This window comes from Toxorhynchites rutilus, chromosome 1 (assembly GCF_029784135.1).
Source record: "Toxorhynchites rutilus septentrionalis strain SRP chromosome 1, ASM2978413v1, whole genome shotgun sequence".
Lineage (NCBI taxonomy): Eukaryota > Metazoa > Arthropoda > Insecta > Diptera > Culicidae > Toxorhynchites > Toxorhynchites rutilus.
The window spans coordinates 149,648,974-149,664,587 of NC_073744.1; the positions used below are offsets into that span (position 1 = coordinate 149,648,974).

The 15,614-nt window shown below is 42.4% G+C and overlaps 1 protein-coding gene across 1 annotated transcript; it reads left to right on the forward strand.

The window, feature by feature from the left end:
* The first annotated feature begins 222 nt into the window (after nt 1-222).
* Nucleotides 223-14,546, forward strand: LOC129761507 (uncharacterized). Its single transcript, XM_055759229.1, has 7 exons — nt 223-605; nt 663-1,375; nt 1,434-1,624; nt 10,377-10,499; nt 12,836-13,008; nt 13,065-13,244; nt 13,305-14,546. The coding sequence occupies exons 1-7, from the start codon at nt 244-246 to the stop codon at nt 14,200-14,202; spliced, it is 2,640 nt and encodes an 879-aa protein (XP_055615204.1). The 5' UTR covers nt 223-243; the 3' UTR covers nt 14,203-14,546.
* Nucleotides 14,547-15,614: the final 1,068 nt, after the last annotated feature.

The window sequence follows — 15,614 nt, forward strand, 5'->3', positions numbered from 1 at the left end:
AGAAGAAAATGTAAATAATCACGTCCCCCTGCGATCATCAGCAGCTGATGATAGTAGAAACTATCTATGCCAAAGCTATAACTTAGTTTTTCGCTATGTCACATCCAGCGCGACAGATGATATACAGGTTTATGACGTTCGGATATGATACAATGGGTAAGCGAGATATTCATTAGCCAAATTGTTCTCACATACCCATCCGTAGGATCCGGATGGGTAACCAGTAACTCATGAACCTCCGTCATGGAAACTACCTCGCTGCTACCATCGTATTTGAACGAAGCGCTCGTTCGCAGTGCCCTCGAGCATGGCCTAGAATATCCCAAACGTGTTGAAGTTGGCATCCATCGTTTTGTGATTAGAGTGGCCACAAGCGCCGGCGATAACTATCTGAGTGATGTTTTCAGGGCATGGGTTCGGTACAATCGTTCCCGAGATGATGACAATATTGAGGAGGCTTCGTTGATAGTGAAATGTATGCCCGATACAGGATTCCGAGGACCTGTGATTGGACAGCTGAATGCATTCGAGAAGGAAGTCGACATGTTTCGAGACGTTGTACCCGCTTTGTCGAAATTTGTTAACGGTGAGATGTTTGCCGCTCGGTAGGACAGATTATGGAGCAAAACCATTGTTTGCTTGAAATCACTCCTTTGTTTTAGTCTTTTTCACGCTACAACCGACCCCGTGCGAATGATAATCTTCCAGGACCTGAACGCACTCGGCTTCACCATGGCGGACCGCACCCAGGGTGGGTTGGATTATAACCATTGTGCATTGATAATGCGAAAAATAGCCTCTTTCCACGCCGCATCCATGATCTTGGCTAACAGTAGTACTGCTAAGGAGACGGAACTTGAGCGTCAGTTTGAGTATGGTTTCATAAATCCCCACATCGCACCGGAAAGTAACACCGTACTTCATATGCTCATCGGTGGATTAGATACCCTTATAGAATGCTCCGAGAAGCATTGGGTTGGTTTTGACCGCGAAATTGTGGCGAAGTTGAAGAAAATGAAACCTACCTACAAGGACCGTATCGCAACGTGCTTGAACCAAAAATTCACCGATGGTTTCAAAGTGCTCAACCATGGTGATCTGTGGATCAATAACATCATGTTCCAGTACGATGCTGGTGGTGCGCCGAAGGATGTTGTCTTTGTGGACTACCAGCTGAGCTGTTACACCAGTCCGGGAGTGGATTTGAATTATTCGCTGATAAATTGTCCCACTTTTGATGTGCGAGAGCGGCAGAGTGATGATCTTGTTGGGGAGTATCACCGGAAACTCGCGTCGACTCTTGTTGAAGGAGGTTTTTCGAAAGTACCATCGCTGGATCAAGTGCAGCGCGAGATAAAAAGAATGAGATATTTCAGTGCGTAAATTGGTTCGATTGTTGAATGTACGAAACCTAAAAATGTTATATTTTGTAGGTTTCATTGCTGCGGTAGGTATCTTACCGATTGTAATGATGGAAAGTACCTCCGAGGTAGATATTAGTTTTGATGCTATGCTCGATGAAGAAAAATCAAAAAAGCTGCGTTTGTGTCAGTACAATGGGGAGCGCTACCGGAAGTCTATAACCGCATTGCTCGAGAAGTTCAACAGAGAAGGTTTGCTCGATTGATGAAGGATTCGATTGAATAGCAAATGAATCCGCATTGATAGTAAATACTGATGACTAGCATGTAGTACTTATTATTAATGTATTCTACGAGAATCGGTTCAAAAGTGACGTACAAATATGCTAACCCTGCAAAATCTTAATGCAAATTACCTCAGTTGTACAAAAACACTGAAGAATACTGTAAGTCACAAAACCTTGCTTGTTTTGGATAATCTAGCAACAGGAAAAAACACTCCGAATATTACAGATACTGTGACAGTTAGAGATCAAACATGTTTCATTAAAATTGAAACTTCAAAACACTTATGGAAATTCACGGGGCTTGAAATTGAGTCCTTGATAACCTCCGTTTGTGAATCTAGGGTAGAGAGTTCATAGGGCCAAGGATCATTAACCAAGGTTTCATATTGAACTGTTCTAGCAATCATTGCTCATTAGTACTTTTGTCATTAGACACCAATTACAGGTAATCTTCGATATAACGTACATTTCACTTTCAAAATTGTACGTTGTATCGAATTGTACGCTATATCGAAGCACAATGAGGTACTCACAAACGTAGTCTATAATACATTATTGTGTTGCTGTTTTAGTACAGTTGATGAATAACTTCTATCAGAAGACGAAGCCAGCCTTTCTCATGATGTTTCCCTTCGTACTGTTGATTAAAGCATGATTAATTTAGAATCCGGAATCACAAAACCAACTGTATTTCGGGATTGGTTGAAGGTACAAAACTTGTTTTAGCATCACAATACAGATAATTCATTGTTCTATCAGAAAAAAAATATTGAAAAAAAATTTCCTTTACACTTTGGTAATGTGTACGTTATATCGAGGTAAAATGTACGTTATATCGAGTGACGTTATATCGAGGGTACGTTATAACGAGGGTACGTTATATCGAAGTTTCCCTGTATATTCTGTTGCGATCGATTGACGAAAACTGGCAAAGAGCTCTCCGTTAATACATATCACATCTCTCTATCTCTCTCTCTATCTCTCTCTCTATCTCTCTCTCTCTCTCTCTCTCTCTCTCTCTATCTCTCTCTCTCTTTCTATATATCTCTCTTGCGACTCATAACTGAGTTGCAAATCCAGCTTCTGGTGTGTAGGCTTACCTAGTTTGTGATTATTAGTTTGGGTGCCTATTGGTGCATACAAAACTCCCTTGATAAATCAGGGTCAGAGTCTACATACTTAATAATCGTCAATCAAAATAACCCATGAGTTTTCAGACAGAATTTGATAGCGCTATCAGTTGAATTCCGGAAGCTATGGCGAAAATAATAAAGCAAATGCGCTCCATGATTTGTGCGTACAAGGAGTTCCATCCCGTTGCAAAGAAAGTGCACATCGTCAAGTACTTTGAGTCCGCCGGATACTCCCCGGTCGTCCGACGTAGCTACTCGATCCTAAACTGCAGCTGAAACTAAAGCAGGAGATCCAACGGGCGAGACAGTGAAAAAATACTTAACGGAGAGGGACATTATCATGCGGAAACGAGAGTCGAGACCGGTCGTGTCGGAACAGCAAGCTGTGGCCCAGAAACGAAATTCCGCTTTCAAGCGGAATGTCATGTACGACGTTTTGTCCAGGAAACGGAATCGGGACAAATCTTCCTTGCAAATTTGAAAATCCAACGGACGGATAAAGTATTCACTTTCGTTTGTATGGTTCCAACTACGTATTCCCCTAGCCGTATTCTAAAGAGTGCTTATAACGGTCTCTCCAATATTCACGCTTTTTTGCATTAATCAAACCTTTGGTATCTAGAGCTTAGCACTTTCGGAACCATTCCACTAATTCAGTTTTCCTGAATTTTTTAAAGCAGATGATTTTTCAAGATAGACCTTTGAGCACTCCTTGTCCCACCAAAGTGATGGGGGGCGACGATAATATCTGAACACTTACTATGTCAACCAAAAGAAAAATAAATAAATAAATAAAAATAAATAATCTGTAGTATTTTCCACACGTAGACTTTGAGGTTTATCAATTCATAATAACGGACCATCAACATGATTTAACTTCCTGAATACAAATGAATTGAACAAAACAAAGTTACATTTCAAAAAAACAAATTTAAGATTCGCTAAATTTATCGACGCACCTTATAGCCTAATGATTTTGAACAACTTGTTGCGCGAAGCTGTTGCTGTTACAGGACATACGAAGTTTCCAAGTTATCATTATTTAATGACATGCCTTCATACAAATTGTCTCGATTAAATTCGGTCAAATTTATTTTTCTTTGGAATTACTAATTTATTAAACAAATTCGTTTTCGTATTACGACCAAGGTGCTACTGACACTCGACCGCAACGGTTATGTTTTTAGCGCCATCCTAAAAGAGAACTATAGGAATAGAAGTTTTCTCCTGCTACCGAATGCAAAGCTTTTTTCAAAGCTTTCGGTCCTAAATAAAGCGTTTCTTACAGCAACAGTTGTCCGGATACCAGGAAAGGAGGAAGCAGCCGAGAAGCCCCCAACGGCCATTCAGGAAGTTGGTTCGGTCGGATCGGCCACTTTGACCGGCAGTTTTCACTGCCCCTTGAGTGTCCCGCTGTTTGCACCCGTCTCATCTACATCGTTTTCCTGCCAGTGACGCGCGATTTTGGCGCAATTTCTGCTCTTCAGCCATCAGCAACTCAGGAGGTGTGAAAGGAGGTCTTCTTCGCTTCGTCGCTTCGAACCGCTGCGGCGATTGCCCTGCCGTCGGCGGTATCCGGTCCCTTCCCCGCTACCCCACTACCATTAGTTGGTGAATTCGGAGTGGTTCTTCGGTACGATCGGTGAGTGATAAAAACCTTTTCATTATCAGGAGTTAGAAAGAACAGGACGCCCAGAGGGCATAGGTTAGATAATTTCTAAAACTTATCCCAAGATTTCCATTAGTGATTGCTATTTCTCAAGTGACATTTATTCAGTGATAGGTTTGCAGCAAGTGTTTTTCAGCCAGTGAATTTATCCGCAAGTGTTTTTTCCGCCAAGTGATTTCGGTGTTAGTTTTTGTAACTGCGTTGGCATTGTCCCCCGCCGTTACTGTCCTCCGCCGTTTTCGTCCCCCGTCGCACGTCGTATATTCTACCTTGGTTTGTGATTATTTTTCCGCGCCTGGCTGTACTTCGATATAGCCAGGCCCCGATCATGGCTACCAGCAGCTCCGGCGCCGGAAGGCCAACCAATATTTATAATGGTGTTCCCACCACTCGTAACTCGCCCAGATGGGCTGACCCTTTTGGTGGCAATTTACAAATCTTACTTTTGAGAGCCACTGAAGGCAATCGTCTTCCATCGAATCCTTTCACAGTTTCCAAATCGATCCAAGGAGTGATCGGTAAGGAATTTAAAGATGCTAAACCTCAACGCGACGATAAAAATCGCCTTCAATATGCGCTACATCTACGAGATGAAAAACTCGTTCAATTGCTTCTGGGTACAAAGTCGCTGATCGACGAAACACCCATTGAAATTATATACCATCCCACCTTGAACCAACGCAAATGTGTTGTGTCCTGTCGTGACGTTATGTTTTTAAATGAAGATGTCCTGCTATCTGAACTAGCCGACCAAAATGTGATCGGTGTTAAAAAAAGACGGGTGGGTAATGTCGAGGACATAACCGGAGTGACGTAGGACTATACAAAGGGGACAGCTTTTGCTAAATATATATTTTAAATATATTGTTTTATTTTCTTCTCCTACGTGAATACCTACCTATCTACCTGAAAAATGGATTAGTTTACTGTTTAATCTTTATGAACATGTTGGGGGTTCTGAAAAGAACCTTTTGTGTTGTGTTTTTGCTTTTTGCTTTACAAACTTTCTCAATTTTTTCTCACTATCTCATAGTTGATTCTTGATTTTTTTCTGAAGGCTTTGTACTTATTAAATGTTCAACGCCGGGCATCTTTTGGCGATGCACATATCGTACAATCAAAATGATGGCTGTGATAGGGAATGCATAGGTGGTCATCAGCTCATTCACTATCATATATTTCACTATTGAGCACATTACCGTACCTTAAACTGTGGTTTCGGAGACGAATGAATTGTAAGATTTGTATCTCCGCGAACAAAGTAAATAGAAATGAAAAAGAACTGAGGTTTTGGAGACGAACTCTACGATCTGTCGAGAATTAAACGAGCTATAAGCGTTCTGAAAAACCAACAGTAAATTAACACAGGATTAAAGTCCTTTAAAATAAGAACAGAGCAGCAGGAAATACATAGCTCATCAGGTTGCTCCTTTGTTATGTTTCTATACAATGCAGATGTAACGTCAGTCAATTTTCAACATCAGTTAACAACTAAAGAAAGCAGTTCTTGGTACCGAGAAAACTCGTTAATGCCATCCTGCATACAATGTGTTGTAATTTGAAGCCACTTTTAATTCGGAAACCATGCATGGGTTTGTGAAAACTGAATGATCAATTTAAAAGACCCCAAACCAATAAGTTCAAGAACAAGCATAAACAAAAAAAATCAGTTTATATTATATGTCATATTATGTCACTTTAGAATGCATTGGTATTGTGAAAAACTTTTAATAACTCTTCTTTGAAAGGTTTAATGGCCCTGAAAAGCGCCGTGTTTTACGGTGGCTGGTTTTGCCACACGATTGCGTTTGGCACTGTAAATGTAAATTACTGTACTTTCAATCTGGAAACAATTTAAGAATTGGTGAAAATTAAATAATCGGGAAAGTCCCCAACCATCAAAAAGCTCAGAACAACTGCCAAATTCTCATACTCATCATATCCTGGAAAACAGGATTATGAAAAAATCTATTTGTGTTATTATTATTTTGGATATTGTTTTAGAAAGCATTGAACTGTATTTTGTAAACTCTTTTTTGAAAGGTTTAATGGCCCTCATAAGCGCCTTGTTTTATGGAATGGTTCCAATTCAGAAAACTTAGTACTCGTGGTTTTGAAAAAAAACATTTTGAACGCCCTCGATGCCGCCTTGTTCTGGATTTGCCACCAAAGTAGTTTGTATAAAGAACAAACGTTTTTCTTCTGCTACCTGATGCCGTTTTGCGATTGCGTTTGCGTCTGCCTGTTGTTGTCTTGATGTCCACCGAACCAAAGCGCGAGCAGTTTTGCCAGCCAACTCGATCACTTCGGCAGCCGAAACTCTATAACGGCGGCTAGGTGGACTGGTGCACTGGTAATAACGCGCTCGACCTAGCTACCCTTGCGGAGCAATTGGCAAATACACCTACGGGAAACTGCAGTCCAACACGGTTCGAGCGGGATTTTGCCTTTCCCTTCACTTTTCCTCCTTTGCCATGTCCATACATGGCTGCTTGTGTTAGTTTGTTGATGTGATGCGAAACGATGTGGTGTACGGTTTGGATGAGAATGATCGTTACGGCAGCGGAGCGGGGATTTTTAAGCTGACTGGCTGGCTCGAGAATTACGCATGTGTGAGACTGCGACCAATGTTTCGTTTATTTTTTTCTTTTTCCTTTCCAATCGTGCTTCATTGTATTTCGCTGCTGCTGTGGTTGCCCGTTTTGGTCGGTACGATTTGAGGAGCACAAAATGGACCAATCAAAAATGGGCACATAGTGCATTTGGACAATGCTTGATATTTCACAATTATTCAATTGTTTATCTCAAGAAAAATGAAATGTTATTCGTTATGATAGATGCGTAGATTTATTTCCTATCAATTGATGCAAACACCTGCATTTTTTCCTACTTGTTCAGTGCCTAGATTTTCATTTCACCCCCTATATCTTCCGGTTAGACGTAGTCCTACGTCAAAATTTTAAGGTTTGACTCAGTCATGAAGGAAAGAGTTCCTACTTCTACCATGATCCTTACCATAAACGGAACAGTTATCCCTGAAGCAATTAACTTCGGATTCCTCCGTGCTCCAACCAGAAATTTTTACCCAAACCCGATGCAATGCTTCGGATGCTTCGCTTTCGGCCACACTTCCAAAAAGTGCGCTTAAAAAAATTCAACTTTGTCGCAACTGCGGTGTAGCCCACCCTGAACTTAACACAAATACTAATGATAAAGACAAAATTAAAAATTTTATTTGCAATGCACCTGCCTCTTGTGTAAACTGCAAGGGAAATCACGCCTCTACCAGTAGGAAGTGCCCAGCGTGGATCGCAGAGGATAACATCACCAGAGTCCGAATTGACCAAGGTGTGTCATATAAGGTCCTTCCTTTGCTAGTACGCTACAAGAAAGACTAGAAAAAAATCAGAATACTGGTTGTTCTCAATGCAAGTGCAACTAAGCCAGGCTAAGCCAATTTCTTCTGTAAAAGCAGTTCCAACCCCGTCCAGTAATCCACAGGAATCGGAACTCAGCACCTCCTCGTCAGATTCAGAATCCGACCCAGACATTTCAATGGAAATCGAAACAACCCCCTCCAACAAGAGGAAAAATATGAACAAAAGGTCAACCTCAGATGAATTCAAATCATCAGAAGAGGAAATTTTTCGAGGAAAAGAATCCAATAGGAAGAAATCCAAGAACCAAAAACCCAACTCAACCCAACCATCCAACTAATCCAAACCATCCACTTCCCTCCAACCATCCACTTCATTTCAACCAACCACCGCATCCCAAACTAAAACCTCCAACCAATCAAACCATTCAAACAAACCCACCCACTTGCCAACAAACCAATTGCCAACGTTTCCAAAAATGACCCTAGACTAAAGAACAAATCCGGCAAATCTACCCATTCCTAATCTCATACTCTTCTCTCATCTTCGAACCCTTATTTACTTACCTCAGCCCACTTACCTTCTACTCATTTTTAAAATTCACTCCTCTAGCTAGTAACAGCAACCCTTCGTCCTGTAACCAAACACCCAACCGAAAACTTGCTATTCAATGGAACTTGCGTGGGCTATCCACTTCCATGAACGAAATTAAGCTAATGTTAGCTGAGGAACAACATCTCCCACTAGCACTGGCTTTTCAAGAAGCTAAAAAATCAATGTATCGCTCTTAGAGCGGGCGTTTAGCGGCAAATTTTCATGGTATTTTAAGGAAGGGCCATCCTCGGGGCTTTTTGGAGCCTGCCTCGCTGTCCTGAGTGACCTTCCTCATACCGTCATCCCCATAGCATCATCATTACAAATATGTGCGATACAACTGAAGGGACCTCTACAGGTAACCCTTGCTTCCATTTCGCACCCATTCGTCCTGATGGGTGACTTTAACGCCTCCCACTCTTCATGGGGAGGAAACAAATGTGACAAAAAAGGTAAAACAATTTTGGGAATCGTCCAAAAGCTAAACCTCATCATACTTAACGATCACCGTCATACCAGGATAGATATCCATCGCGGATCATCATCGGCCATTGACATCACGATTGCTTCCTGGGACCTCGCCCCCAAGTTGAGCTGGACCGTTGATAGTGACCTCAGAGGTAGTGATCATTTCCCCATCCACATCCGAACCCTGTCAAGAAACCCAAACATTCGTTTGCGCAGGAAATGGATATACCAGTCGGCTGACTGGGAAGGCTTCGAATCCACAATCAACAGCTTACTTTCTGAACATGAAAGCTGCTCTGTGGAAGAATTTACCCACGCCATTATTTTAGCGGCTGAACAAAATATCCACCGTACCAGTGGGAAACCCGGCCGAAAGGCTGTCCCATGGTGGAACGATGCAGTTGCACAGGCCATCAAAAGGAGAAGAAAATCCCTCCGTATCCTACGACGCCTTCCTGATGGAAGCGCTTGCAAAATGATTGCCCTAACAAACTTCCAAACGGCTAGAGCTCTAGCTAGGAAGGTAATAACCGAAGCCAAGCAAAACAGTTGGATGGAATTTCTTGATTGCATCAACCCTAATACTTCGACATCTGAACTTTGGAACAAGGTCAACTTACTTACTTAGTGGCAAGAAAGCTTCAAACTGCTATTCCCTCGAGATTAATGGCACCTTCACCGAAGATCCAGGCATCATAGCCGACCACTTTGCCACTATTTCAGCCACCTCCAACTACACTAACGAATTCAAGGCTATTAAGGCGGAGGCGGAACTTAAAGTTTTTCCTCCTGCTTCGGAACAGGTCCACAAATACAACGATAAGTTCTCTTTGGACGAGTTGTTATGGGCAATAAAAATATCAAAAAGCAAATCAGCTGGCCCAGGCGGAATCGAATATCCGATGATCAAGCATCTACCTCTTCATGCAAAAATTCTACTCCTTCAGATATACAACGAATGTTGGGCTAACAGCTATTTCCCTGACGCATGGAAAACGGGCTTGGTAATACCTATCCCAAAAGTGAAGGAGAGTAAACGGGCCGCGAATAACTTCCGTCCCATAACCCTCCTCAACTGCTTAGGGAAAGTCTTCGAAAGAATGATCAATCGAAGACTTAGGACGGCCCTTGAAGAATGCCAACTATTAGACCCCAGACAGCATGGCTTCCGCCGAGGTAAAGGTACGGGCACCCACTTCAGTCAACTCGATCATTTCCTTCAAGAAACTATCGAAAAGGACCACCACAGCGAAATCGCTTCACTCGATCTAGCCAAAGCCTACGATACCACATGGTGCCATAACATTATCGATCAACTCCACCGATGGGGTTTTGCAGGCTCCCTCTTCAACATTCTTCGCTGTTTCCTCACCAATCGAGGCTTTCAAGTTTACTTCGGAGGAGTACTTTCGGATCACCGTTGCCTAGAAAACGGAGTACCACAAGGTTCGGTTCTATCAGTTTCCCTCTTCCTCGTTGCTATGCAGTCGGTTCTAGAGGTTATCCCTAAAAACACCGAGGTACTGGCCTATGCAGACGATCTACTGCTGATGGCAAGAAATCCTTTCCCAGAAATGGCCCGCAGAAGACTGCAGGAAGGAATCTCGGCTGTTAGTAACTGGGCAAATTCCATTGGGTTTAAGTTTTCGGCAGAGAAGTCTAATATAATGCACTGCTGCAAATGTAAAGGTCATAGGAAAAGGTTTAGAACATGTCTAATCAATGGCAGGCCTATTAAGAGAGTCAGCTCAGCCCGAATTCTTGGAGTGCTAGTTGACAGTAAACTATCCTTCGGACAACACCTCAGAAATGCTAAAGCTAGTATGAAGTGCCGCCTGCGGCTGGTGAAAGCTTTAGGTGGCCGATGCCGCTTGAGTTCTCGTAAAACCATCTGCAACATAGGCAAAAGCATTATCTTCTCTAGAATTCGTTACGGCATCGAACTTTTCAGCCGTGCCTCTTGGGCTCACTTGAATTACTTAAAGCCTGTCTACCATAGTGTGATTAGATATGCATCAGGAGCCCTTCAGACCAGCCCAATAAACGCTCTGCTTGTGGAGGCTGGCGTAGTTCCTTTCGAACACTTCCTTACAAATAAACTAGCCACTAAAGCCATCCGGACGTCCGAGAAATACCCGGATCTTCTATCCATTTACTCCAGAGCCAACATTTGGCTGCAAAATATTAGCCAAGTTACCCTCTCGACTATTGCCCCATTAAGCAGAGTCGGTCAATGCCCATGGCACGCACATCCGCCAAAGATATACTGGTCAATCAAAAATGCTGTCAGGGCTGGGGAAGCCAGCAGCATTGTTACGGCCTGTTTTAATAACCACCTTCATAACAAGTATCACACCCACCACAAAATCTTCACAGATGGGTCTTTTGATGGAAACCTAACAGGGTTTGGAGTTTTTGCTAATAAACGGAGCTAAAATTCCAACTGCCTTCCATATGTTCGGTTTACTCCGCCGAAATTGCCGCTCTCCTTGTCGCGACATCACTTTGTGATAACGACAGTAAAGTGGTGATCTTCTCTGATTCCTATAGTGCATTACGGGCGCTACAAAGTGACAATAGTAAACACCCTTGGATACAAAGCATTGAGGAAAAAAATTCAGGGAAGGACATCACTCTCTGCTGGGTCCCAGGGCACTGCGGAATCCAGGGTAATGAACAGGCTGATCGTCTCGCCAAGGAGGGTAGGCTCTCCGAACTGTGGACCACCTCCCCCCCAGCAAAAGACGCCATCAGATGGGTCAGTCAATCCCTCAGATTGAGCTGGGAGAACAGTTGGTATTTTTCCCGCGACCTCTTCTTAAGAAGGATCAAGAATACTACCCTTCCCTGGAAGGATAGTATTCTCCGATCTACTCAAGTATGTCTGACACGTTTACGTATCGGGCATACATTTTTAACACACAAATTTATCATGCGTAGATTGGAACCAACACTATGTGAGTCGTGCAATGTAAGACTCACGGTGGAACACATATTAATCACATGCCCTAAATTTAATGCTTCAAGAATAAAGTTTCAGGTTGCAGACACCATAAGGACAGCACTATCGGACGACGCCGTCGAGGAAAAAAGGACCATCGATTTCCTAAAGGATACAGATTTATTTGACCAGATCTAATCTCTAATTACTACATTTACCTATACTGATAAAATTTTGTTTGTCTTCTCTTCTACTTTCAGCAAAAGATGAGCAGGTTTTTTACGCCCCTTTTAGAAGCGAGCTCCTCAAGCACACTAAAAGGGGCTTTTTCCCTGCTCCAATTGTTTGGTTGTGTTTTTGACCCCGGGGCCGTGTAGGGTGCGGCGATACGACAAACATCCATAGCGGTTACTAGGACTGGGTCGAGCGAGAATAACGAATTTTGCAATAGTTTTCTTAGTTTTCCTTCCAGTTAAATTTCCCGCCCTCAAGGGCAAGAGACGAATGAACTCTCAGAGTTTAAATTCTCTTTAATTCAATACCGTTACCGTATTACGACAATCGTTTGCTTTATCTGAAAACATCAGACACTGATCAAGATAAGACACTATCTTGCTGATATATAACTCTGAAATTCAGACATTCTTAGCAATCTTCAAGCTTTTCTTTAGACTAGAATAACAGAATCATCTCCTCGCTTGAACACGTTCGTTCAAACTATTCCTTGAAAGCCAATAAGCATGTCAATTTGAATAAAGTGGCGGTATTTCGTTCGCGCAATGCATTCGAACTGCGCGGTATCATATGTATTGCGTTCTGTATATGAGTGGCAGTTGATAAGATTGAACGAACCAATCATGAAATCACGTTGCTTCTAAACGCTGCCGTTAATCAACTAAGATGGGCAGCCGTTGAATCGGGCTCAGTCGCATACTGGCTGTGCGATAGCAAACACCTCTCATAGTAGTGTATCGAAGTATAATCTGGAACGCGTAAACCATGCCACTTCCAGCCAAGGTGCAGGTACCAGAATACTTGAACGAAGATCTTATCAAGAGATCACTCGCCAATGGTTTCCAAAATGATAGTGTAACAGTGAAGAAGCTCCAAATTTCTCCAGCCACCTCAGCCGGGGACAATTACATGAGTGAAGTGTTCCGAATTCATGTTGAATATCGGTAAATTTTGAATGGGTAAAGTGTGGGAACTGTTCTAAAACTCCGATTGCTTTCAGAGACGCGTTGGATACGGATGAGGTTAAACAAATTTCGCTGATTGTTAAATGTATGCCCGACGGCGAAAACCGCGGAGAGGTTATCGAGGCGTTAACAGTGTACGAAAAGGAAGCGGAAATGTTCATCAATGTGATACCCCAACTGTCGAAAATTGCCAGGGGTGCATTCTTTGCTGCTAAGTACATCCTTTCAATTCTAATCTCTACAACCGCACTTTAATCACTATAATCGCTCAACAGATGCTATTACGCTACGCGCGATCCGGAACGGATGCTGGTGTTCCACGACCTCAAATCCCTGGACTACACGATGGCGAATCGCCACGCTGGTCTCGATTTTGACCACTGTGCACTTATTATGAAGAAGATTGGCAAATTCCACGCGGCTTCGATGCGTTACGCCGAGAAAAATATGGACGTAATGGGCAAATACTTCCACTTCAGTATGTTCAATCCTGATGTCGGCAAGAGACTCGACTGTATGGACGTTATTTTTGGAAAAGGGTTCGCAACCTTGATCGACATCGCTGAAGCGGAGTGGGAAGATTTTGATCCGAAAATTTTGGCGAAAATGAAACGTCTGCTGCCGGTGTATGTGTCCAAGCTCGAAGAATGTCTAGGCCAGAAGTTTGACGACGGCTTCAAAGTCCTGAACCATGGTGATTTGTGGTGTAATAATATGTTGTTCAAACATAGCGTACCGTCTGGGAAAGTTGAAGATGTTGTTTTCGTGGATTATCAAATAAGCTACTATTCCAGTCCCGGAATTGATTTAAATTATGCCCTATCAAATTGTCCCGATCGGGAGACTCGCAAACGCACCGATGAGTTGATTAACATTTACTATCAATCACTGAGCGAAACTTTGAAACAAATCGAATATTCTCGGATTCCAACGCTGGCGGATGTTCTCCGGGAAATTGAACGGATGGAGTTCTTTGCCCTTGTTTCGGTTATCTCCGTACTGCCGATCGTAATGATGGAAAAGACGGACTCATTCGAGTGCAATTTCGATGCATTTTATGACGAGGAAATAGCGGAAAAGGTGAGGAGAATACAATTCGGTGGTAAGATGTACCAGTCCATCGTGAAGCCAATGCTGAAGCGTTTTGACGAAAGAAATTTGTTGGATGTATAATTGTCATGCTTCGCAAGTAGCCGTCAACGTTTCTTGGCATCCATGTAGGCAGTATTTTTGAATCCCGTATTACCCAAATTTTCGTACAGTGTGGATTGGAAAAACATCGTACAAACTGTATGATAATTTAGATAAAATAAAACAATTGATACAACATTTTTGCTTCTAACATTGTGATTCTTCCACCACCGAGAAATGAAATGTATGAACTAAATCAATTAAAAAGAATCAATCTGACGGTAGAACTCGAACATTGTAGATATTGTTAGAAATCTGAGATCATATAATATTTCAGTTTGCAGAACATACGTGGAGGTAATAAAATTTAACAACTGTCGACATTACACATTTGTTTATACATTAATTTGCCTTTTTATGACAATATTGGTCCCATGTTTGGAAACAGCTCACATATTCAACGATACAACTGATGCGATATCACAATTTGATGCGAACGGAACGAGTGAAACCATGATTTCAAAGCAGGGGAAGGTGGCCCTGATCCGACCCCCTAAATTGCAACGGCCATTCATCACATAAAGTTATTGTTTTTGGCGACTTGGGCATTGAAAGTATACTATAACTTTCCAACTATGTTTTTCACTGGTCGGCGTGTTCCATGAGTATTAAAAAAGAGGAAAACAGAGGCCAAAACAGGTCCCTTTTTCGACACTTTCAAAAATAGGGTCCTAAACCGGCCATCTGTTATTTGCAACGAATCTACTCCCAATTAGCCGGGAATGACACATTCCCCCAATTATATAGGTGATGGGTGAAAATCATTGACGTGCGGAAAACAAATATAGTCTTATTTTGACCCCTAAGATATGAGTATTGGGTAAAAGGGCTTTAACAGCTGGAGTTAGCGTGGTGGTGTCAGACAACGAAAGAAAGACGAAGATCGCTTTCTTCTTCCTAAATGGCACTAACGTTCCTATAGGAACTTCGCCGCCCAATTACTTGCGTCATTTTTATTAGTACTTAGTTGAGATTTCTATGCCTAAAAAACACGCTATGTATGCATTCTGAGTGGCAAGCTCTTGAATACGCGTGACCACAGTGCAAGTCGGAGGAAATTTCCCCGCCCGGAACGTGAATTGAACCCAAACCCCCAGCATGTTAGGTGTGACGCTAACCACTCGACCACGGGAGCACAGACGAAGAGATGAAGATCATGTTAGAGCGAAATAAAGTAAAAGAGCAGTAAAAGAGAACACGCACGAACGAAACGGAAACGAAAGTGGAAGTGAAAACGAAAACAAATGCAAAGTCCACGCTCAACGCTCAATACGCAATGCTCGACACTCAATTTCCATATAGCTTCAACGCTCAACGCTCGATGCTCAATCTCAACGCATTCAACTCCCAACGCTCAACACTCAACGCTCAATGCTCACACTCATTTTCCGTAC

What these genes read in the sequence shown, in the direction of transcription:
- LOC129761507 (XM_055759229.1), top strand. Translation starts at nt 244, where the DNA reads ATGGAAACTACCTCGCTGCTACCATCGTATTTGAACGAAGCGCTCGTT. An exon ending in GGTGAGATGTTTGCCGCTCG is followed by an intron (nt 606 to 662) that starts GTAGGACAGATT and finishes CCTTTGTTTTAG; the next exon opens with TCTTTTTCACGCTACAACCG. An exon ending in AAAAAGAATGAGATATTTCA is followed by an intron (nt 1,376 to 1,433) that starts GTGCGTAAATTG and finishes TATATTTTGTAG; the next exon opens with GTTTCATTGCTGCGGTAGGT.